General features: G+C 52.3%; 2 protein-coding genes and 1 long non-coding RNA gene across 9 annotated transcripts; 2 read left to right on the forward strand and 1 right to left on the reverse strand.

Moving 5' to 3' along the window:
- The first annotated feature begins 2,617 nt into the window (after nt 1–2,617).
- Nucleotides 2,618–18,147, forward strand: NLRX1 (NLR family member X1). Of its 7 annotated transcripts, none has more exons than XM_081541269.1 (11): nt 2,618–2,776; nt 5,179–5,306; nt 5,841–5,910; nt 6,386–6,474; nt 7,014–7,633; nt 8,013–8,828; nt 14,782–15,377; nt 15,616–15,702; nt 16,478–16,729; nt 17,059–17,306; nt 17,829–18,147. In XM_081541269.1, exons 2-11 carry the CDS (start codon nt 5,237–5,239, stop codon nt 18,128–18,130), a joined length of 3,150 nt encoding a protein of 1,049 aa, XP_081397395.1. In that variant the 5' UTR covers nt 2,618–2,776; nt 5,179–5,236; the 3' UTR covers nt 18,131–18,147. The 7 variants fall into 7 exon arrangements, with proteins under 7 accessions (XP_081397395.1, XP_081397393.1, XP_081397392.1 ...); XM_081541267.1 differs by lacking the exon at nt 2,618–2,776 and adding an exon at nt 3,225–3,319; XM_081541266.1 differs by lacking the exon at nt 2,618–2,776 and adding an exon at nt 3,316–3,564.
- Nucleotides 9,265–22,834, reverse strand: LOC145526189 (uncharacterized). Its single transcript, XR_014068734.1, has 7 exons — nt 21,586–22,834; nt 19,660–19,888; nt 18,627–18,779; nt 14,278–17,269; nt 11,803–12,141; nt 10,881–10,939; nt 9,265–9,701 (listed from the first exon to the last, which is right to left on the reverse strand). It is a non-coding gene; the product is annotated as an uncharacterized LOC145526189 (long non-coding RNA).
- NHERF4 (NHERF family PDZ scaffold protein 4) lies at nt 18,654–23,174 on the forward strand. The gene is made up of 11 exons (XM_081541272.1): nt 18,654–18,669; nt 19,046–19,073; nt 19,224–19,297; nt 19,628–19,839; nt 20,099–20,288; nt 20,380–20,516; nt 20,764–20,968; nt 21,196–21,392; nt 21,489–21,716; nt 21,862–22,062; nt 22,313–23,174. Exons 1-11 carry the CDS (start codon nt 18,654–18,656, stop codon nt 22,340–22,342), a joined length of 1,518 nt encoding a protein of 505 aa, XP_081397398.1. The 3' UTR covers nt 22,343–23,174.
- The last annotated feature ends 858 nt before the right edge of the window (nt 23,175–24,032 follow it).

Here is a 24,032-nt window from a genome sequence, read left to right on the forward strand (position 1 = left end):
TCACGTGGCTAGGGAAGTGGAATGATGCTAGAGGAGCCCCCCAGGCCCAAAATGTCACCCCTACAACCACATTCGCAGGGTCCTCTGCCTCCTCTCTCCTCACCCCTTACCCCTCCCACTCCCTGTTCAGAACTCTGTAGGAATCAAATGTGTTGTTTACCTGCTGTCTGGAATGTCCTTCCATTCCTTGGCTTTTTAAGAAAAATTTTAATTGACGTATTATTGATTTACAATGTCTCAGGTGTATAGCAACATGATTCAGTTTTATATATATATATATATATGTATACATATATTCAGTTATACATATATTCTTTTTCAGATTCTTTTCCATTATAGGTTATTACAAGATATTGAATATAATTCCCTGTGCTATCTGCTGTTTATCTATTTTATTTTAACTTTTTATTTTAAAAAAGTATTTATTTATTTATTTGGCTGTGCTGGGTCTTAGTGTGGCAAGCGGCGTTTTCCATCTTCGTTGAAGCACGTGGCACCTTTTTAGTTGTGGCATGTTGGATCTAGTTCCCTGACTGGGGACTGAACCCAGGCCCCCTGCAGTGGGAGCATGGAGTCTTAGCCATTGGACCTCCAGGGAAGTCCCTGCTTATCTATGTTATATGTAGGAATGTGTGTCTGTTAATCCCAAAGTCCAAATGTATCCCTCCCCTCCCTTTCCCCTTTGGTAACCGTAAGTTTGCTTTTTATGTCTGTTAGTTTATTTCTGTTTTGTAAATAAGCTCATTTTTTAAATTAATTTATTTTTAATTGGAGGGTAATTGCCTTATAATTTTTGTGTTAGTTTCTGCCATACATCAGCATGAATCAGCCATAGATATACATATATGTGTGTCCTCTCCCTCTTAAACCTCCCTCCTTGTATCTTTTTTTTTTTTGGATTCTGCATATAAGTGATATCATATGATATTTGTCTTTCTCTGTCTGACTTACTTCACCTAGTATGATCATCTCTAGGCCCATCCATGTTGCTGCAAATGTCATTATTTCATTGTTTTTTGGGGCTGAGTACCATCTTATTTTTTAAGATCTAGTTCAAATGTCACTTCCGGGTCACAGTCAGTTAGTAACTTCCTCTCCCAGACTTTCCTAAAGCTTCCATCTGCCTCTGAAGTACCATCCTTTGGGTTCCCTAGAGGGGAGCTGCTCTGGTCTGGTCCTTGTTCTTCTTGTTTTTGTTGTTGAGTCTTAGCCCAATACCACGCGTTCGGTGAAAGAACAGATGTTTACATGTATAAGTGAATCCTCAGTCTGGATGGAGGGTAGACATTGAGTCAGGAGATAGATGGGCTCCAGGCTAGACATTTACAACCGGCCTCCTGTTTGCATTTCATGGGGCTGGAAGCAGTGCGCTTCAGCCTGGATACTTAACAACTGTTTGCAATTCCTGATATAAGAGATAGGTAGGCTCCAGTTGAGGAATTTATAATCAGCCTCCCGTTTGCCCTCCAAAATGGAAGTAACAACAGAAGCAGGGTAAATAGCCAGTCTTTGTCTCTTGTGAACACCTTAAGGTAATAGTCATGGCAATAATTAAGGTAATAGTCATGGCAAGGACAAAGAGGTGCAAAACTCTGTTTGAGTGAAGGATTAAGGGATCTCCTTTCCCCCCTTTTTGGGACAAAGGAGACACTACACATGCACAGAAAGGCACCTTGAGGGTCAAAAGTTAGGGGATAATTCCAGGCAATAATGAATGAGTCTTGTGCCTCCCTGGAGAAGAAAATGGCAACCCACTCTAGTATTCTTGCCTGGAAAATCCCATGGACACAGGAGCCTGGTAGGCTACAGTCCATGGGGTCGCAAAGAGTCAGACACGACTGAGTGACTTCACTTTCTTGCACCTCCCAGAACCCTTCACCTCGAGATAAAGACTGAGGGATGCCTGTGCAACCAGGGGAGGGTCCCAGGGTAGGTCAGGTGTAGAAAAAGAAACCACATAATTGGCTGAAGAAAGACAAAGACCCAGAATAATTGACCTGTATAAATGACTTCACTGTTTTTTTACTGCACTCCTCCTCTCTAAGGGGTATGCCCCTTCTTTCCGGGTGTGCATCTCTGCTTTGCTTTTGCCTTCACTGAACTTTTATTTCACTGAACTTCCATTTCTCTATATGCTCTCCCACCTGTTGTGCCCTGTCTCTAATGATACTTTATACCTACATTTACAATTTCTGCCTCTGTGATACATGTATTTTTCACTGGGGGCAAAGATCCAGGGAAAAATGTTTTCTAGCCTCGAGCCCTTGCTGGTCTGGTGGCTAGGATTCCTGTTCATCACCCGGGCTACCCAGGTTCAGTTCCTGGAGAGGGCATTAAGATCTTGCTTCAAGCCACTGCTCACTGCTGCCTCGCTGAAATCAAGATCACAAAGCCCTCCTCCCAGCCCTGCCTGGCTGCCTCTCTACCAGTTCCCTACTGCACACCTCTGTTCAGTGCACACCTGTGTTTGCTTGCCGAGGCATGCCCCGGCTGTGGGTGGTGGGTGACGACTCCCTCAGCGTCGTGGATCCTGAGCGTGCCAGGTATGGAAGCACAGGGACAAGAGTGGGGGTTTTGAGGACCAGGAAGCCCCAGGGCTAGGCTATGACTGGGTGCCAGACAAGAAGGGCAGTTAGAGGTGAGAGCAGTCCCTCAGCCCCATTCTTCTGTCTTCCTTGAGGCAAGTGACCAGAAGCCACACAGAGAGGTTCTGGGCAGAGGTGAAGAGAGCCAGGTACAGAGGGAAGACCCAAGATTCCAAGATTTCTGCCAGGAGGTAGGCTGAAGTGGTGAAGAGGCACAGAGGGAAGAATGTCCTGGGGATGAGGGAGTGAGGTCGCCTCCGGAAGGCCCAGGGGTCCGAGATAGGAAGACTCAGGCCCCAGATACTTGTTCTGGCTTTTCCCCTTCCAAGTTTGGTCAACCGACAAGTCATTTCACCCTTCTGAGCGGCAGTGCCTTCATTTGTAAAATGGGCGTCGCGACAAGTCCTGCCTGAGAGGTCGTAACTAATGGGGTGAGATTGTCGCTCGGTGACCTGCAGAAGACAGTTCCAGCGGCAGGGCCCGCCCGGATGGAGGGGTGTAGCACGGAAGGCGCGGGGAGATGGCCGGACGAATGGGGAAGTTCTCGCCCCGGGCCTGCTCTCCAGCACCCCAGCCTCTCTCGCTATCTCCCTCCTCCCGGGACCCGCAGGCCCGGAGCGCCGAGGCGCGTCCTAGCGCGTGCCCGCTGCCGGGCGGGTAGCCAGAAAGGGCAGGGCTCCGCCCAGGCGGGCGGGGCGGACAGGAAGCGCGGCGCCGCGCCGGGGCCTCTGCGAGTAAGCAGGAGACTCCAGCGGCGACTGCTCCCGGCCTGGACCGCGGCGGGTGGCGGGTAAAGGTCTAAGCAGCGGGGGCGGGGCGGGGCTGGAGCCGGCTGCCGGGGTTGCGTAGGACGCAGCGGTGCGTTGAATGGTGGCCGTTGTGGCGGGCTCTCCTCTTGGGTCTGAAACCAACTTGAACAAGGAAAGCTGGGGTCCCCGATTAAGAGGAGGTGCTCTGGATTTGTGCGAGCACAGACTTGGTACCTTTCCTGCGGTGCCCTCTTCCTTTCTCACTGCTCTGGAGACCAGGGGTGATCCTCCGAAAGTTACCCTCCCTACCCCCGCCCCCATCGCAAGTCCCATCTTGAATCAGAGGCCCTGTGTCTGGTTTTTTCCTACTGAGCTAGTTTCCCCAAGCTTTTCCAGCTTGCCAGGGCTGCCTGTTAACCCTTCTTCTGCAACCAGGACTCCAGGTCTGAGCCCCAGCCTGCACCTCCACTGGCTGGCCCTGCTGGCAAGAGGGCCCAGTGCACCCACTTCTCCCTAAGTCTGTCCTGCCCTTAAGGAGCCATATCCCAGTGGAGACTGGCTGCCAAATAGCTGTGTGCTTCATTTAAGGGAGCTCAGGGATCGGGAAAGACTTCCCAGGAGAGAGGGCCTTTAAGCAGTTTTTAAAAGCTTGGGTAGGATTTTGGCAGGAGAGAAAGGTCATTCCAAGCTGATGGAAGAGTATGAACAAAGTTAGTAGAGTGCAAGCAAGATTCAGAAAGCCTAGTGGATAAGGCTCTGGTCAGGGGCATTATCAGAAAAATAGCAGATGTGGGTCAGATGTTTGGACTCCATACAACCTGGGATTTTAGGGAGGCGATTGGTGGCTGGGATGAGGGATGGGAATGGAATGACACTGAAGGCAGAGGCCAGTAAACAGAAGAGCTGGGTAGTCTGGGGAGGGTCTGAGTTAGCACAGGGATGGGGGGATGATGCAACAGGAACAGGCTGGCAAAGAATGGGGAGAAGGAATGGGCTAGGCTGTTTCCAGTGTATGAAGGAGAAGGGAAGAATTTGAAGACAAAGGGGACAGATTTCAAGTAGAAATCATGTGATTGGGAAGATGTGTGGTAAAGTAACTGAAGAGGGACGAGGGATGCTGAGTTCAGTTCTGTGAGCATGCATCTTGAAGCACAGGCAGGATGTCCATATGGAGACACCAAGTAGGAAGTCCTTCATTCATTTATCTATTATTTATGTCAACCTGAAAAGCAGGTTAGATAAAAGTCACAGAGAAGATAAAACGGTCAAACCATTAAAACTCAGCTAAAAAGACCCGATAGCTACAGAAAAACTTCAGAGGAGAGTGGATGATTGTTTACTGGGAATTGTTCGCTCAGAAAAGCTTCTGAACATGAACACAGAACTCCTATGAGTTTGCTGGAAGCCAAGCAAAAGAAGAAAAGGACAATGAGAGGGACTTCCCTGGTAGTCCAGTGGTTAAGACTCCACGCTTCCATTGCAGGGGGTACAGGTTCCATCCCTGGCCAAGGAACTAAGATCCCACATGCTTTGCGGCGCAGCCAAAATAAATAAATTTGTTTTCTTAAAAGGACAACTAAATAGTTCATTAGGCTGGAACTCAGGAGAAAGGCAATCATGAAGCCATAAGGGAAAGGCAGTGGGTGGTAGGAGATAAAATGGGATCACTCAGGTGGGGGATGTGGAGGAGGGAGGTCTGAAGGCCAGGCCAGGGCTTTGGCGATACTGACACTTGAAGAAAAGCTAATGTTCTCTTGAGGAGGAAGGCCACCCTTTGGCCTGCTCAGGGAGGTGGGGTGGGAAAGTTGGGGTGTGTGGGTCCATTCTTACCATTTTTCCTGCAGGGGAACAGGATAGAAGGTGGTGTGCTCAGTCCCTCAGGCTCTGATCGTTTCTACTGCCATGAGGTGGGCCTGCCATTTGCCCAGGGCCTCTTGGAGCCCTTGTCTGGGAAGAGTACTCCAGCCAGCAGGTGAGCAGGAAGCAGGGGTTCCTGTTTCCAACTCTCCCTTCGTCTTCAGAGTCCAGATGGCACCCCCAGGAGAGCAGGGATCCAGATGCCAGGTGTCCTAGTCCCAGCTCTGTGATTCACTAGCTGTTGACCTTGACAAGTCACTGCATCTCCCCAGCTTCCTTTCTCCCATTCTAAACTAAGGCAGTCGAACTGGAAGATCTTTGAGGGTCCCTGTAGCTGCATAAGTCCAGGAACACTTGTCTGATTTCATTTTGCGTTCAACAGGTATTTATTGAGTGCCTGCTGTGTGCCAGACCCTGTGCTTAGTTCAAAGTAGATAATTATGAACAAAACAGATGTAATCCTCGCTCTCATGGAAGAATGGGTGTGAATGAATGTTAACGAAATAATTACATAATGAAATATAATAACTGCTTCAAGGGGGCAGTTCAAATAATGAGGGGGATTGACGTAGATGTGGAGTCTGTATATTGTTGAGCTAGTGTGGGTGAGTTCTCGATGCTATTTCTTCCTTCTTCTTTCTCTCTGTAGATGAACATATCCCCTTCCTGATTCACTGGAGTTGGCCCCTTAAAGGGGAGCGCCCTCTTGGGTCCCCAAGGTGAGGCCTCGGTGTCATACTTTAGGACACATCTGGACACAGCAGGGTAGCCTGGGGAGGGTCAGGACTGGCAGAGAGCTTGATGCCCTGGGGAGAGGTTGGTCTTCCGGTGGGTAGAGAGGGTATAGAGTCAGCTACTAGACCTAAAGAGGAAGTTGGCTTATATCATCCATAGTGCAAGTCACGGTGGTCAGCCAGAGGAAGGACTGGTGGAAAGTGGGCGGAGTCCGGCAGAGGCCAGCCTGAGTTCCAGGCAGGCAGTGAGCAGTGGGGAGCTGGAGGGCTAGGGGCGAGACCTCAGGCCCAGGGAAGGGTGTGAGAGAGTCAGACGAGGCTCTGGACTTGGATGTCCAGGGTTAGGGCTGGATCTCAGGAAGCCAGAAGTCTGTCAGCTGAGGCAGGACTGGACTCTGAGCCTCTGTGGAGCCTGAGCCCAGCAGCCAAGCCCCAGCTCACCCCTTCTCTTTGCTCACAGGGCCTTTATACGCCACAATGGAAGCTCAGTGGGCCATGGTCCTTCATCCGAGAGGCACGGACAGTTGTTCCGGGGCATTGCTGCATCTGGTAAAGGGACTGGCTCCTCAGTCAGCCTGAGGAGAGGGGCTGCTGGAATCCCAGGGGGTGTGATGGGGTCGGGGAGGGTGGGCAGAGAAGCAAACAGGAAGGTGGTATAGAGCATCCGTTACCATTGGCCATCCGTGGACCCACTCTCCCTGGCCTTATTATCCATCCATCTGTGTACCCCTTCCTGCGACACTCATGCAGTGCACACTTAGACGTACAAAGCACTGGGAGGGACGTATCATCCCTCCCTTCAACACACTGCCTCTAGCTGTCAGGGAAGATCATCCACAGATAATCATCCAACCAGTCAGCCGAGACTCACTGTCACTCACCCTATGGCTCCCCACTTCCTGTCGCAGGAGTCTGAACTTCCTGGACATTCTGAGGGAGTCAGTCCTGTGTGTCCAGCACCATTTTGGAGCCCAGCATCTCCAGATGTTGTGTCTTGACTCGGCAGCTTGATCCAACCATCTCCCTAAGCTCTTGCATTTCCCCGCCCCTCTCCCTGACGCCCCCTCTCCTCTTGCCTTCCCATTCAGAAGCTATCCAGCAGCACCGCCACAGCCTGGCCGAGTGGTTCAGCCGGCTGCCCAGGGAAGAGCGCCAGTTCGGCCCGACCTTTGCACTAGACACAGTCCATGTAGACCCTGTGATCCGTGAGAGCACCCCTGATGAGCTGCTGCGCCCACTGGCTGAACTGGCCCTGGAGCGCCAGCCACCCTCCGCTGGGCTCCCCCCGCTAGCCCTGTCCCAGCTCTTTGACCCAGATGCCTGTGGGCGCCAAGTGCAGACGGTGGTGCTTTACGGGACCGTGGGCACAGGCAAGAGCACACTGGTGCGCAAGATGGTCCTGGACTGGTGTTATGGGCGGCTGCCAGCCTTCGAGCTGCTCATCCCGTTCTCCTGCGAGGACCTGTCATCCCTGGGCCCTGCTCCCGCCTCCTTGTGCCAACTTGTAGCCCAGCGCTACACACCCTTGAAGGAGATTCTGCCTCTGATGGCGGCTGCTGGCTCCCGCCTGCTTTTTGTGCTCCACGGCTTGGAGCATCTCAACCTCAATTTCTCCTTGGCCAGCACAGCGCTTTGCAGTGACCCCGAGAAGCCAGAGGCGCCAGCTGCTGTCATCGTCAACCTGTTGCGCAAATACTTGTTGCCCAAGGTGAGTGTGCCCTGCCCTGCTTGGCTGTCCCTAACTTGTCCCCTAAGGATTTTTGCGTTCTGGGTCCACATATTTAATGCATAGGAGCGTAGGCTCTGGGTCAGTTCAAATCCTGCCCCTCCGCTTCTGAGCTGTGGGACTGAGCTGGTCAGTAGCTTCTCCAAGCTTCCATTTCCTTCTCTCCTTGAGTTGCGTTGATCAAATGAGATGCTTCATATGAAGTGCTTAGCGTGGTACCCTGGATCATAGTGGGTCTGCAGTAAGCCTGAGTTATTATTACTGAGATCATCATCATCTTCACCCTTGGACTCTCCTCCCTGGCAAGTGAGGCAGTGAGGACACCAGGGTCTTTCTTAACCCTCCACCATGCTCTTCCCAGGCCAGCATTCTGGTGACCACCCGGCCCTCTGCCATCGGCCGCATCCCCAGCAAGTACGTGGGCCGCTATGGCGAGATCTGTGGCTTCTCCGATACCAACCTCCAGAAGCTCTACTTCCAGCTCCGCCTCAACCAGCCGGAGTGTGGGCCTGGAGCTGGGGGGGTGTCGGTCACGCCAGCTCAGCGTGACCACCTGGTGCAGATGCTGACCAGGAACCTGGAGGGGCACCACCAGATCGCCGCTGCCTGCTTCCTGCCCTCCTACTGCTGGCTTGTCTGTGCCACGCTGCACTTCCTCCATGCCCCCACGCCGGCCGGCCAGACCCTCACGAGCATCTACACCAGCTTCCTGCGTCTTAACTTCAGTGGGGAGATGCTGGACAGCACTGACCCCTCCAAGTTGTCCCTGATGGCCTATGCGGCCCGTACCATGGGCAAGCTGGCCTACGAGGGGGTGTCCTCCCGCAAGACCTACTTCTCTGAAGAGGACGTGCGTGGCTGCCTCGAAGCCGGCATCCAGACAGAAGAGGAGTTTCAGCTGCTTCACATCTTCCGCCGAGACGCCCTGCGGTTTTTTCTGGCCCCGTGCGTGGAGCCAGGACACGCGGGTACCTTCGTGTTCACCGTACCCGCCATGCAGGAATACCTTGCTGCCCTCTACATCGTGCTGGGTTTGCGGAAGACGACTCTGCAGCGGGTGGGCAAGGAAGTGGCCGAGCTCGTGGGCCGTGTCGGGGAGGATGTCAGCCTGGTCCTGGGCATCATGGCCAAGCTGCTGCCCTTGCGGGCCCTGCCGCTGCTCTTCAACCTGCTCAAGGTAACAGCCCCAGGACCCCCGGCTGCCAGCCCCCATTCTCCCTGTTCACCCCCTGCTCCTCTCCCAGAAGGAACCTGTTTTCCCTGCATAGCTGTGAATCTCCTTCTTGGCTCTGTTTCACATCTGGGCAGTCTGGCTTTTAATGGGATTGGGGTATAAGGAAGAGGGAGAGAGAAGCCATAGGCTGGGGAATGCTTGGAGGGGAGTCTGAGAGTGCAGGGACTTTATTAATACCAATCCCACAACTCTGATGATAGGTTTTTGGGGGTGGTTTAATATCTCTCCTTCAAGTCTTCATTGCTGGGCGGCAGGGGTCACTACAGTCCAAGGTCTATCCTGTGCTTTGCAGGTCCAGAAACCCAACTGTATCTATTCCTCAGAGGTGATTAGACTCTGGGAGTGATGTCTCATCCTAACTTAATCACTAGAGACAGGATTATAAAGCAGATGCCGTTTTATTCATTTATACCAGGAGGATAAAGGGCATTGGTAATTGATTTAGGACAATCCGTCCGGGGTGCAGGTCCGCTCCAGAAACCAAATTATAGGCCCGAGGACTGTGCCGTGAGCAGTGCAGATGCACTAAGTTTTTGATGGGAAGAAGTATCCACTCTCAGCTGATGTCTGCCGGATGCCTTGTAAATGAAACACTATTATAATCCTTTTTATAGATGAGGAAACTGGGACTTGCAGAGGCTAAGTAACTTGACCAAGGTCACTCAGTAAGTAGAATAACTGGGATCTGAGTGCAGGTTTTATAGTTCTGAATCCTGTGCTTTTTCTGCTAAACTTTACTGATGTACTGTGGATATTTCTGTGAAGCTGTGGTGCTTTGCTGGTAATCCCGGTCCTCTGTAGAAATGTTACAGTTACCTATCTTGAGGAAGCAAGGCCTTGGTAAGCAGACAGAATTTTAACAAGTTTTCCTTTTTATAGGCAGCAAAGCATCAGGGTTTAAGAACAAGGATTCTGTAACACACCTGCTAAGTCGCTTCAGTCATGTCTGACTCTGTGCGACCCCATAGACGGCAGCCTACCAGGCTTCCCCGTCCCTAGGATTCTCTGGGCAAGAACACTGGAGTGGGTTGCCATTTCCTTCTCCAATGCATGAAAGTGAAAAGTGAAAGTGAAGTCGCTTAGTCATATCCAACTCTTCTCGACCCCATGAACTGCAGCCTACCAGGCTCCTCCGTCCATGAGATTTTCCAGGCAAGGGTACGGGAGTGGGCTACCATTGCGTTCTCCGGTAACACAGCTACCTGGGTTCAAATCCAGGCTCTGCCACTTACTAGCTGTGTGACTTTGTACAAGTTACTTAATCTCCCTGTGTCTCAAGGTCCATATCTGTTAAATGGGAATAATGTGTGTGTTCATTCCCTCAGTCATGTCCAACTCTTTACAACCCCATGGACTGTAGCCCACCCAGGCTCCCCTGTCCATAGAATTTTTCAGTCAAGAATACTGGAGTGGGTTGCCATTTCCTACTCCAAAATGGAAAAATAAAGAATCTGTATCATTGGCCCAATATGAGAATTAAATGTCTTCATCTGCAGATCCTGGCACATAGTAAGTGCTATTTAATTGTTTGTTAGGGACTTCCCTGGTGGTCCAGTGGCCAAGACTCCACCCTCCCAATTCAGGGGGTCCAGGTTTGATCCCTAGTCAGGGAACTAGATCCTACATGATGCAACTAAGGTTTTACATGCCAAGCATAAGACCCAGTGCAGCATAATAAAAATAAAAGCTTAAAAAGATTTTTTTTTGTTAAATATAAACAGGCTCAGGCAGCCCATCCCTTCTCACAGCATCAACCCAGGCAGGGAGGTAATGGCCGTTGCTGAGGCTGCTCCACCCTTTTGAGGATGTACTTGCTTAATCTGGATTGCAGTGAGGTTGTGGTCTCCTGATAGGATTCAGAAAGCTGCTCAGTTACTTGAGGGGGCACCACACCCCCAGCCCCTCTTGGAGGGAGGGTTGCCTAGCAGAGGTTGGGTCCTGTCTGTGTCAACATGAGCCTATTGATTCAGCTTCCCAGGGTGACTGTTTTCGTACCTTGTCTCCAGATGATTGTTGCAGGAGGGATACTCTACCCTCCATGGTGAGAACCTTGCCTGTAACAAGTGAAAAAAAAAAAAAAAGGCAGGCATTAGAGGTTATTGTTCAGTTGCTCAGTCGTGTCTGACTCTGCGACCCCACGGACTGCAGCATGCCAGTAGAGGAGGTGCCACAAAACAACCTCGTGGCTCTGGCCAGAGGTCCTTTCTTCTCAGAACCATTGCAAACATGGGAGCTGATGTCACCAACCTCCCACACATTCATTTTTTCCGACAGATATTTGAGTGCCTGCTGTGTGCTAGACAATGTGTTAGATTCGGAGGAAAAAAACTAACAGAACCCCAGGTTTTTGTCTTTTCTGATCATGCAGTCTCAACACAAACATGTCAGCATAACCATATGATTAAAAACTCTGTGAAGTGCCTGGAAAGCCAAGTTCCAGGTGCTGTGGAAGGGTGTAAGGGGGACCTGATTTAGGGGGATAAGGAAAGCCGCTCTGTAGGAAGGGCATTTAATTTGATCCCTGGAGGATTACCCAGGAGAAGCACTGGGGGAAAACACTCCAGGAAGAGGATATAGCTTTGAAGGAGGAAAAATCTTAGCACTGTCAAAAAGACAGAAAAGAGAGAGAGAGAGAGAAGCAGAGAGGACAAGAGCAGAGTGAGTGAGAGGCTGTGATGAAGGCACTGTGGTTGGCAGAGGCCTGTCAATGAAAAATTAATCAATCGTCCATCTGTTGCAGGAGGGAGGACCCCTTCCAGGGCCTGAGAGTGGGCTCTTGTCTAACTCTTGGAAATGAATTGTCTGAGGAGACACACATACTGACAAAGCAAGAGGCTTTATTGGGAAGGGACGTCCAGGCAGAGAGCAGTAGGGAAGGGGGTGGGGAGAAGCAGAACTGCTCTGCACTGTGACTCACCGTCTCAGGTGTGATGGTGATGGGATGAATTTCTGGGTTGTCTTTGGTCAATCATCTTGTTTGGCCTATATTTAGTCTGACTCAGGGTCCTTCCAAGTGGCGTGTGCATCTCTTAGCCAAGATGGATTCCAGTGTGAAGGATTCTGGGAGGTTAGTAGGACAATATTATGGGGCTGGCATCTCCTCCCTCCTTTTGGCCTCTCCCAAATTTTCCAGGTTAGTTTTTGGCAGCAGCACCATGTTCCTCTTTGGGACCTCCTGCTGTGAGATAACTCATGCAAGTGGTCATCATCGCTCTGGTCAAGGCAGGCTGTTTCGGTCAATAGTTCCATAACATATCTAAGAAAGAAATAGAAATTTTAATTCAAGCCAATCTGAGGATTATAACCTGGGAGACAGTCTCTCAGAGAGTTCTAAGAACTATTTCAGAGGTAAAGAGGGAGGCCAGTACATATACTATTTTGTTAAAGGGAGTGTGTGTCTGTGTGTGTTTAGTTGCCTCAGTTGTGTCATGACCTCATGGACTATAGCCCACCAGGCTTCTCTGTCCATGGTATTCTCCAGACAAGAATAGTGGAGGGGGTTGCCATTTCCTTCTCCGGGGGATCTTTCTGACACAGGGATTGAATCCACATCTCCTGCTTGGCAGATGGGTTCTTTACCACTGAGCCACCAGGGAAGCCTTATCTAGTCATGAGGAATAGACATCTCAGTGAATGGTTTTAGTGCTTTCCTAAGTATGCAAAGATGCAAGAATTCAGGTTCATAAAAATTTCTCCTGAAAATATCTAAGGACCGGTTCTGTCAGTTTCAGTCCAGTTCAGTCACTCGGTCATGTCCGACTCTTTGCGACCCCATGGACTGCAGCACGCGAGGCTTCCCTGTCCATCACCAACTCCTGGAGCTTGCTCAAACTCATGTCCATCGAGTCAGTGATGCCATCCAACCATCTCTTTCTCTGTCGTCCCCTTCTCCTCCTGCCCCCAATCCTACCCAGCATTATGGTCTTTTCCAATGAGTCAACTCTTCGCATCAGGTGGTCAAAGTATTGGAGCTTCAACATCATCATCAGTCCTTCCAATGAATATTCAGGACTGATTTCCTTTAGGATGGACTGGTTAGATCTCCTTTCAGTCCAAGGAACTCTCAAGAGCTTTCTCCAGCACCACAGTTCAAAAGCATCAATTCTTTGGTGCTCGGCTTTCTTTATAGCCCATCTCTCACATCCATACATGACTCCTGGAAAAACCATAGCTTTGACTAGACAGACCTTTGTCAGCAAAGTAATGTCTCTGCTTTTTAATATGCTGTCTAGGTTGGTCATAGCTTTTCTTCCAAGGAGCAAGTGTCTTTTAATTTCATGGCTGCAGTCACCATCTGCAGTGATTTTGGAGCCCAAGAAAATAAAGTCTGTCACTGGTTCCATTGTTTCCCCATCTATTTGCCACGAAGTGATGGGACTGCATGCCATGATCTTCGTTTTTTGAATGCTGAGTTTTAAGTCAGCATTTTCACTCTCCTCTTTCACTTTCACTGTCAGTTTACCCAGAGCACAAATTGCCTCATCCTGATCTTTGCCCTGAATTCCTTTCAAGGTTATTGTAGGCCAGCAACTGCAGTAGCTAATGACTTGATTTTGTAGAATTGGGTGGTGGGCAACATTCTTTATTTTACAATCCCTTCCCTTTTAGTCTTAATTTTGATCAGGTTTGGGCGGCAATTTGTGACGAATTTGTTCCAGGGAGCTAGGACTGCTCGTTCCCAGGTCAGGCAAGGATTTCACTGATGGGTCACTCAGTGTGCTGTTACTGGACTAGGCCTTATTAACAGTAGCCAAAGTCCTCTGACCTGCCTGTCTTATTAGTCTGTTATGATCCGGAAAATGATTCCCTCTTGTTGCTTCTTCCCGTATCTAGAGTTACAACTTAACAGTCATTCATCTTATAGAACTATATATTTGATCAGTATTTCAAGTTGCCTGGGCTTCCCTAGTAGCTCAGTTGGTAAAGAATCTGCCTGAGATGCAGGAGACTTGGCCGGGTAGGGAAAATCCCCTGAAGAAAGAAATAGCAACCCACTCCAGCACTCTTGCCTGGAGAATTCCATGGACAGAGGAGCCAGGCAGGCTGCAGTCCATGGGATTGCAAAGAGTCGAGAAGTCTTGTTTTGCATCAATCGCTATCTTTAAGGAAAATGATATATCGGCATTTTACATAAAGTTCACCTAAGATGTTTGCATATACAAGGTGAGGGGTAGATCATCGTGACCCCTTATAGGATTGAAAAAGGAATGTTATCTTCAAAGGAGTCACATGGCTGACACCAGAAGGAAAAACTGATCTTTGTGGCAGGTATTTTTGCCATTGGGGAAATATAGTTATATGTAGAATGGAGATGCGCAGTGCATACCAGAAGGAAGCGAGGAGGCCCAAAGGGGCAGAGAAAAATTTTATGTTTAAATTTTTCTTGTCTTACCTTAAAATATGAATTTTATTTCATCAGGTCAAGTCATGAAGGGTCTAAAGTAGTAGGAGCAACATCAGTCATCGCTGCTGTGATGACAGTGATGATGTTGAGATGGTGATGTATTTACACCACCTAGCCTGGGACCAAGCTAGATGCATAGTATATGCTAATTTCTTCAAGCTAAATGCATAATATATGCTAATTCTTTTCCACCAACCCTGGACTTGAAAACAGAAGGGGTGTTAGGGAAAAAGAAAGAATTTCCTTATGTCTGTAGTATGTGAGACAAGTGCTGAGAGATGACTCTGGAAAGGTCCAGTTGGGGCCAAATTATGCAGTTTTCTATTTCACATGGGCAGCAGGGAGCCACGGAAGGTGCTGCAGGAGGGGAGTAATGTGATCAGACAAATCACGCTCCAGTTTAAAGGAGACTGTGAGGCTTAGGCAGGAAGGCTGAAAGGCAAGCAGGAGGCTGTGCACGCCCCCCATTCCTCCACACTGCTTCCCTTCCAGGTGGTTCCACGAGTGTTTGGGCGCGTGGTGGGTAAGAGCCGTGAGGCAGTGGCCCAGGCCATGGTGCTGGAGATGTTCCGAGAGGAGGACTACTACAACGACGATGTCCTAGACCAGATGGGTGCTAGTATCCTGGGCGTCGAAGGTCCCCGGCGCCACCCGGACGAGCCTCCAGACGATGAAGTCTTTGAGCTTTTCCCCATGTTCATGGGCGGGCTTCTGTCTGCCCACAACCGGGCAGTGCTGGCTCAGCTTGGCTGCCCCATCAAGACCCTGGATGCCCTGGAGAACGCCCAGGCCATCAAGAAGAAGCTGGGCAAGCTGGGCCGGCAGGTGCTGCCCCCCTCAGAGCTCCTGGACCACCTCTTCTTCCACTATGAGTTCCAGAATCAGCGCTTCTCTGCCGAGGTGCTTGGCTCTCTGCGCCAGCTCAACCTGGCGGGTGTGCGCATGACGCCCCTCAAGTGCACAGTGGTGGCAGCTGTCCTGGGCAGTGGACGGCATGCCCTGGACGAGGTGAACTTGGCCTCCTGCCAGCTGGATCCTGCTGGGTTGCGCACGCTCATGCCTGTTTTCCTGCGTGCCCGGAAGCTGGGGTGAGCCCCTGCCCTCCTGCACTGGCAGAGGAGAAAGTGTTCGGGAGACCAAAGGGAGCGAGGAAGGACCAGGGGGTGGGGTGAGTCTGGTGTGGGTGGAGGTGACAAGAGCCACGGAAGGGGACGCAGCTGTGGACTACAAGAGGTGGATGATGAGGGAGGGTCCTGGTGTGGGCGGGCTCCAGGCCAAACTCCTTCCTTAGTTTCTTACCACCCCTCTGGCCACCTTCTGCTCTAGGTTGCAACTCAACAGTCTGGGCCCCGAGACCTGCAGGGACCTCCGAGATCTGCTGCTACATGACCAGTGCCAAGTGACCACCCTGCGGTGAGCACCCTATGGGGGGGCTCCATCTCCCTGGCCAGCTACAGTCAAGGGTGGGCTCTCCGTTTCCCACCATGCCTGGTGTAATAAACACTGCAGGAGGGTAGACCCTGACCCACCCTCCTTACTCCCCCCACTCCCCCATCTTCCCTGTGTAGTACAAGCAGCCAGGCAGGGGGAAAGTACCACGGGCCATAGGTATTAAGTAAGCCTCACGTGGCTAAAATCACCCTGGGGAGGGGCCAGTGGAATAACACCCAGGCCAGTTGCCTGGTAACAACACCACTGATTCCCTCCCAGGATTTTCCCTGTCGCCTCACGAGGATGACCCTGATGATGGGCACTCAATAGATGCTCCCAAAGTGTTGACTAGTTGACTAGCAACCCAGAAGCCTGGGTTCCTGGGTTCCTGATTTCGGGTTGGAGTAAGGGGAGATGAATGGGGTGGGAAGAAGGAGGGGCAATTGGGAACAGAGGGCAAAGCAGGGATTGGAACGGAGTGAAAAAAGGAGGAAGAAGGGAGGAGGAAGGGGAAAGGGGGGTGTCACAAGGAGAATGGAAGGCAGGAGGAGGGGAGGGAAAAGCCAGCTTTCATCTCACTCTTCCTCCTCTGCAGTGAACTCTCTCCCATTTCTCCATCCTCATTTCCTGGCCTGCATTTCTCTGCAACCAGGCTGGTCTCTGCCCCAGGCGATGCACCCTTTAGGCTCAAGTCCTGGTGCTCAGCACAGGGCATCTGCTAGGAGCTCTCATAACCTTGGACTGCTTGTGGCCCTAGGCTGTCCAACAACCCGCTGACGGCGGCGGGCGTGGCCCTGCTGCTGGAGGGGCTGGCAGGAAATACTTCCTTGAAACACCTGTCTCTACTGCACACGGGCCTGGGGGATGAGGGCCTGGAGCTGCTGGCTGCCCAGCTGGACCGAAACCAGCAGCTCCAGGAGCTGAACGTGGCCTACAACGGTGCTGGTGACATGGCAGCCCTGGCCTTAGCGAAGGCTGCCTGGAAGCACCCTTCCTTGGAGCTGCTGCAGTGAGTTTCCCTGCCCCCTCCCCCACCCTGTCCCATCGCCCCACCCTCCATCCGTGATGGGCCCTTCCCCTGCCCTGATTCTCCACCACCATTTCTCTTAGGGTCCTAGTGGCGTGGTTCCTATCGACTCTGGTCCCACTGAATTCTAGTGCCATCCCTGCCTCCCACTGGCCACCGCCTTCCGTCTCTTGGCATATCGCAGACACTTTCCCCATCGCATTCCACAGCTAGGGGATGAGTTATGAGACCCGTCGCTTTCTGTCCACCCACCCTCCACCTTCCTTCTCGGAGCCCCGCTGAACGGCATCTACTCTGCTTTCTCCCACTAGTCTCTACTTCAACGAGCTGAGCTCAGAGTGCCGCCAGGCCCTGCGGGACTTGGGGAGTGCTGCAGAGGGCGGTGCCCGGGTCGTGGTGTCGCTGACGGAGGGGACAGCAGTGTCCGAGTACTGGTCGGTGATCCTGGGTGAAGTCCAGCGAAACCTCAACAGCTGGGATCGGGGCCGGGTCCGGCGCCACCTGGAGTTGCTGCTGAGGGATCTGGAAGACAACCGGGGAGCCACCCTTAATCCCTGGCGTAAGGCCCAGCTGCTGCGGGTGGAGGGTGAGGTCAGGGTCCTCCTGGAGCAGCTGGGTGGCCCTGCAAGCTGAGACCATGGCAGCAGTGTGTGTGTCCCCTGGCCCCAGATCCCTTCTGTCTGCAACCCCCTAGCTTCCACTACTATTTCTAGAAAGATCCCTTCAGGGGATGGATGGAATGTGCACACAGGTGTGCCAGTTGCTCTCCTAGGGCATGTCCAACCAAAGTTCCAAGTCTGGAGTTTCCAGGATCGTGGAACATGCCTCACCTCCCTTCGGCTAGAAGGACTGAAAGATGTGGCATTTGGTGGCCACATTGTCCCTTAGTGTGTGTACGTGCATGCTAAGTTGCTTCAGTTGTGTCCAACTGTGTCAGACCCTTTGGGCTGTAGCCCACCAGGCTCCTCTGTCCATGGGATTCTCCAGGCAAGAATACTTGAGTAGGTTGCCATGCCCTCCTCCAGGGGATCTTCCCAACCTAGGGATTGGACCCATGTCTCCTGTGTCTCCTGCATTGCAGGCAGATTCTTTACCGCTGAGCTATTCAGGGAATACACCTGTCCTGTAGCAGCACCACCAAGCTCCTCTCTGATTGTGCCACCAGGGGGCACTCTTCTCATGTCGGACTTGCCAGGGGCATTGCTGTCCAGATGTGTTGGAGCGTTTCTGTGTCCTGCCTTTATGTTTTCTGGGGACACCCAGGATGCCAGCAGCCCCTTTCCTCTCTCACTGGTGCTGTCTCCTCACCGTTGTCCCCCTTTCACCAATGGTACCCAAGCTCGGTGGCCCCTAGGGACGTGGGCGCTGACTTGCTGCTATTAAAGAGCTGTGTCTTCCAACTACTGTGGCCTGTGTTTTGCTTGTTGCTTTCAAGAAAGGGTACTGTTCTTGGTCATTCTGGTTAAACTACTGGACACTTTCTGTTGCAGATGTTTCTTGGGCACTAAGTTCAGAGGCAGTGAGGGCTGGGGAGGGGGTGCTATATGAACTAGATGTTGGGGTGGGTGGGAGGCCGTGTTGGGCCCTAGGGCTTCTGTCACCCATGTCATACACTTATCCCAGGCTTGGAATTACAGTGACCAGCAATTATAGTGACCTTTCTCTGCACAGAGGGGGACCTGGGACAGCAGCAGAGCCTCCTGAGAAAGTTGGGGCTCAGGAATGGGGCGGGAAGGACATACACACTTCCCCAGAAGGCAAGACTCTCCTCCCCTTAACCATTACCCAGCTGCTTCTAAGGCAGTGTCTTGAAGGAGGCGGGACGTGGGGGCGGGGGTAGGTGGGAGGATCAGCTGGTTTCGATGGACCTTGTCCTTACACTGAGCGCTGGGTCGCAGATCCAACCATGGAGGCAGCTGCAGGTAGGAGGCCGGGAGAAACCATCCGGAGGGGACTTCAGGGCAGAGGGTGGATTGGAAGGCTTTAGGACCAGGACACACTTGGTATTGGGGATTGGAGCCCTGAAAATAGACTGGAAGTTAAGAGGTGAGAGGTGAGTGGGTGGATGTGTCTGTCTTCCTGGTCCACGCCCTGTACTGATATGCTCAGATTTCTGTGTATATCAGAAGGCCTGGGCCAAGGAGCAGAAGGAAGGGGAAGGGAAGACCCTTTTGGAGCAGAACATAGGGCGAGTCCTGAATTTGGGGGTTCCCCTAAGTCCTTTCAGTTAACAACCATGGAAGTGGAGTCTCGGGGGTCAGACTGCCTCTCGCCCCTCACCCCTTCTTTGCCTGGCAGATCTTCAGGACACAGCTTCCTTGGCCCTGTAAGTGCCGTGCTGTGAAAGACTGGGGCAAGGAGAGGAGGGAACTGAAGGTGGGGAGGCTCATCAGCTGCCTTTGGCACCTCAAGGCGAGCCTGGGACCCAAGTCTGGATGTCAGCTTTCTCCTACCTGCGTGACTTGCCTCCTTGCAGGAAGTTTGAGTTTAACCCAAAGCTGGGCATTGATAATCCTGTCCTCTCCCTGGCTGAAGACTACGACCCTTCTGGTAACCTCCCCCAACCCCTTGGGGCAACCACTTCCTCTCCCCAGAGACGCCAGGGCACCACAAAGCATCTCGTCTCCTTGGAAACCACTCACTGTCTCCCTCTGATGACAGCCTTGGTGGGGAGTGACTACATGGAGGTGGAAGGGGGCTAGGCTTTTTCCTTCTGTCCCTGCCACTCTCCCTGGGCTGTGTTCAGCCCCACTGCCTGACACCTAACTGGGCAGAAGCCTGTCCGCTGTTCAATCACATGGGCAGGGGCTACCAGGCACAAGGTGAGTTGGGTCATGTCCCCTTTCCTCCACCTTTTCTGCTGCCCACCTCCCCATCTAGATCTCTGGAGCCTGGAACGGCCTCGCTTCTACCTGCTGAATAAAGAGGAGGGCAGGACTTTTGGCTTCCACTTGCAGCAGCAGCCGGGCAGGGCTGGGCATGTGGTGTGCAGGGTGGAGCCAGGCTCTTCCGCCCAGCTCCAGGGTCTTCGAGAAGGAGACTGGATCCTGGGGGTGAACAACCACGTCGTGGAACATGAAGATTATTTGATGGTGAGGTTGGGCTGGAATCCCAGTGGTATGAGGGAAACTTCTGTAGCACCTGGGGGAGACAGAAGCCTCTTGGTCACCTCCCTGGGTATGTGGGGGCCTCAACCTCCCCCATCTTCCAGAATTTAGGGATGCCCCAGGTTAGAATGGTTGGGTGAAGGCCTCCAGAGCGCTGGTTCCCACGGTGAAGAGTGTAGCTTCCGGGGAGGGGAAGTTCATAAGGGGGGCCGGCCCAAGCCCACCCTGCGTGCCTGCTGTTCAGGTGATACGCCGGATCCGGGCCAGCGGGCCTCGAGTGTTGCTGACAGTTTTGGCACAGCACGTGCATGAGGTGGCCCGAGCTCAGAGGGGGAACAACGCCCACCTCTGTCCCCCTCTCGGCCATGGGGTGCGGCCTCGGCTGTGCCACATAGTGAAAGATGAGGGCGGCTTTGGCTTCAGTGTCACCCAAGGTGAGCTTAGAGCATGGGAGGGGTCAGCACGGGGGCCCTGAGCCCTATTCTGGGTGGGCAGCAGGCAGAAACTCAGTCTTTGGGCTTCCAGGACATCGGGGTCCTTTCTGGTTAGTGCTGAGCACTGGAGGAGCAGCTGAGCGGGCAGGAGTGCCCCCTGGGGCCCGGCTGCTAGAAGTGAATGGGGTCAGTGTGGAAAAGCTCACGCATAACCAACTCAACAGGAAGGTATGGCTGGTTCCTCTTGGTCCTCACCCCTCTGGGCCTGGTCCCTGTCTCGGGAAGCAGACTCTCAATCTCTCGGTCTGATCTTGTACCTCTGTCACCATCCTTCCCTTTTCACTCTCTGCTCGCCAAACCCCTCCCTTCCTGAGGGCTTCATTCCAGGGCTTGGGAAGAAGGGCTGGGAGGGGGTGCCTGCCTCTGCCCTCCTTCCCCAGTTGGTTGATGCTGATGCCCTGCTGGGTCCCCACAGCTTTGGCAGAGTGGCAAGCAGGTGACCCTGCTGGTGGCAGGGCCAGAGGTGGAGGAACAGTGTCGCCAGCTGGGAATGCCCCTGGCTGCACCTCTGGCAGAGGGCTGGGCACTGCCCACCAAGCCCCGCTGTCTGCATCTCGAGAAAGGGCCCCAGGGCTTCGGGTTCGTGCTCCGGGAGGAGAAGGGCCTTGATGGTCGCCTCGGTGAGTGGGAGCTCTGGGGATGGGGTGGGAAGGTGGGCCTTGGGGTGGGCACACCAGTGTCTGCATCCACCACTCAGTGCACACAAGTGGTGGCCCTAGCTGAACCCCAGCCCGGGGCCTCCTCCTCTCCTGTGTACCCCTGGGGCAGTTCCCCAGTGTGCACACAGTGGCCTGGGCTGGCAGTGGGGGTCCGTGGGGAAGGAACCATGAGGATGTCTGCGTCCCAGGTCAGTTCCTATGGGAGGTGGACCCAGGACTGCCAGCGGAGAAGGCCGGGATGCAGGCTGGGGACCGGCTGGTGGCTGTGGCTGGGGAGAGCGTGGAGGGGCTGGGCCACGAGGAGACAGTGTCCAAGATCCGGGCTCAGGGCTCCCGTGTCTCCCTCATTGTCGTCGACCCCAAGGCTGACCGCTTCTTCAGCATGGTGCGAGCTGAGGGGCCGGGGCTAGAGACGGGGCCGGAATGGAGCAGGGCTCAGGTTGGGGAGGAGCAACGGATTTGTCCTCTTCTTCTTTTCCAGGTTCGCTTGTCTCCGCTCCTCTTCTTGGAGAGCACAGAGGCTCCTGACTCTCCCCGGGGTAGTGGCTCAGCCTCTGTGGTTGAGACCAAGAACCCACCTGTCAAAGACACAACAGTGGCTTCTGTCCCATGCAACTTCCGCCAGTTCTTCCTGTACCCTGGGCCTGGCGGTGATTATGGCTTCCGACTCAGCTGTGTGGCCTGCAGGCCTGGTCTCTTCATCTCCCAGGTGACAGATACCCCAGGCACCTTGGATCTTTTCAATCCTTTGCCTCTTGATGAGCCTTCTTCGACTTCCCTCCCAGAGCCCTAGAATACCCAGCAAACTTTTCTGTGGTGTTCCAGGCTCCTCTAGACCCTACCTATTCCACCAGGTGACCCTAGGAGGCTCTGCTGCCCAGGCTGGGCTGCAAACAGGAGACGTGATCCTGGAGGTGAATGGGTATCCCATGGGTGGAGAGAATGACCTAGAAAGACTTCAGCAGCTGGCTGAAGCAAAGCCACCCCTGTGCCTGAAGTTGGCGGCCAGATCTCAGCAGGACTTGGAAGCCTGGATTCCCCCAGGGTCCAGAGAGGTGAGGAAGAAAAGACAGAGCAACTATGAGCAGCCAGAAGAGGGGGAGGGGTCAGAGAGGAGGGCAGAGCGGGAGGCTGCTGGGTGAAGCAGTCTGGGGGACCTCGGTTGGGACTTTAGGCCAGGTTAGGTGGGAACAGAAGGACCCCAAAGAAGAAGCCCCTATTCCTGGGCATTCCAGTGCAGGTGGGGACAGGGAAAAGGAACTCTTCTGTTCCCTGAATGACATCTTCCCTTCTTTCTCTGCTTAGGACGGGGTTCTGGCCTCAGATCTGCTGTAGCACCCCATGCTTGGCAATGATCTGCCCAAGCTTTCCTGTCTTCACCCTCCAGCCTGAGGTGGTGGGAGCTGAGATGCTCTCTTTAAACCAGAAGCTGCAGCTTTAGGACTCCTGGTACCTCCAGTCACAGGATTGTTCAAGGTCTCTCTCCCTTCCCGTGGGTCCACCTCCTGGAAGAGGGTGTGGCCAGAGCCCTCAGGTGGGCCCATGAGGGAGCTTCCCGTTTGATTCCGGAGGAAGTCATGTGGGGTCTTTGGGAGTTGTGCCCCAGAGATGAAGATCCGCTTGAGATGAGCAGTGTGATTTTGTGATTTATAACAAGAAATATATATTAGGTCTTTCTATCCTTTCCTGGCAGAGAGCTCCTAAAATCCTTGGGATTTCCTAAGTAATAAGAGTGATAAAGGTGTCTTCTGTTATTCATAATAAGGCTCTTTCAATTACAGCTACCCTTGTTAATGAGGTACCTTTAGGAAAGCACCTAAGAATGGGGCACTGGTTTCCAGGGGAACCGATCATGTGATTAGAGGGCTGGAATTTTCAGTGCCACCCCCACCCTCAGTCTCCTGGGAGGGGAGAGGGGCTGGAGGTTGAATTAATCACCAGTGATCAAAGATTGACTAATCATGCCGACATAATGAAGCCTCCATAGAAACCCAGAAGCACAGGTTCAGAGAGCTTTCTTTGTTGCTGAACACATGGAGGTGCTGGAGGGGTGGCACTCCTGGAGAGGGCATGGAGCTTCCATGCTCAACCCCACCCCGTGTATCTCCTGCATCTGCCTGTTCTTGAGTTGTGTCCTTTGTAATAAAATGGTGATCTAGTAAGTAAACCATTTCCCTGAATTCAATCACTCCAGCAAATGATTGAACCCAGGGAGGGGGTTGTGGCTATCACTGATTGATAGCCAGTTAGTCAAAAGCACAAGTGACAACCTGGAATTGAGATTGGTATTTGAGGTTGAGGGCAGTCCTGTGGGACTGAGCCCTTAACCTGAGGGATCTGATACTATGGCCAGGTAGATAGTGTCACAGTTGAGTTAAATTGTAACACAAATGTTAAATCATGTCTACAGAGAATTAGTTGGTGTGGGAAACCTCCCCCTCCCCCCTTTTTTAATGTGTTATATTTATTTCCCTCGGAGGAAATTTAAGCACCATGGTGGTGTGGTGGCTTAGCTGCTCAGTCGCGTCCAACTCTTTTGTGACTCCATGGACTGTAACCTGCCAGGCTCCTCTCTGTCCATGGGATTTTCCAGGCAAGAATACTGGAGTGGGTTGCCATTTCCTTTTCCAGGGGATCTTCTTAATCCAGGGATTGAACTCAGGTCTCCTGCATTGCAGGCGAATTCTTTACTAAGCTACCCGGGAAGCCCTTTAAGCACCATAGCTAAAAGATACACAGTTGTGCATAGTGGAAACAATTGTGCATAGTGAGTAGAATCCCGATGCTCATTTTTACCTAAACCTCCACCAGTTCTACATGAAAGATCAGTCTGTAAGGATGAAATACAAATTACTGAAAGGAAGAATCTACAGAGGGTGAAAAGGAACTGTTTCTGCTATTTCTATTATGGTGAATATATTCTGTTATTCCCAAGAGATGGCAGAACAGTTAGAATATATTTGGTTATTCCTACTTTATACAAAATTAATTAAACTAAGTAAACTTTTTAACTTTTTCAACGACA

This window comes from Giraffa tippelskirchi, chromosome 11, assembly GCF_054371585.1.
Source record: "Giraffa tippelskirchi isolate mGirTip1 chromosome 11, T2T-mGirTip1v1.2.pri, whole genome shotgun sequence".
Lineage (NCBI taxonomy): Eukaryota > Metazoa > Chordata > Mammalia > Artiodactyla > Giraffidae > Giraffa > Giraffa tippelskirchi.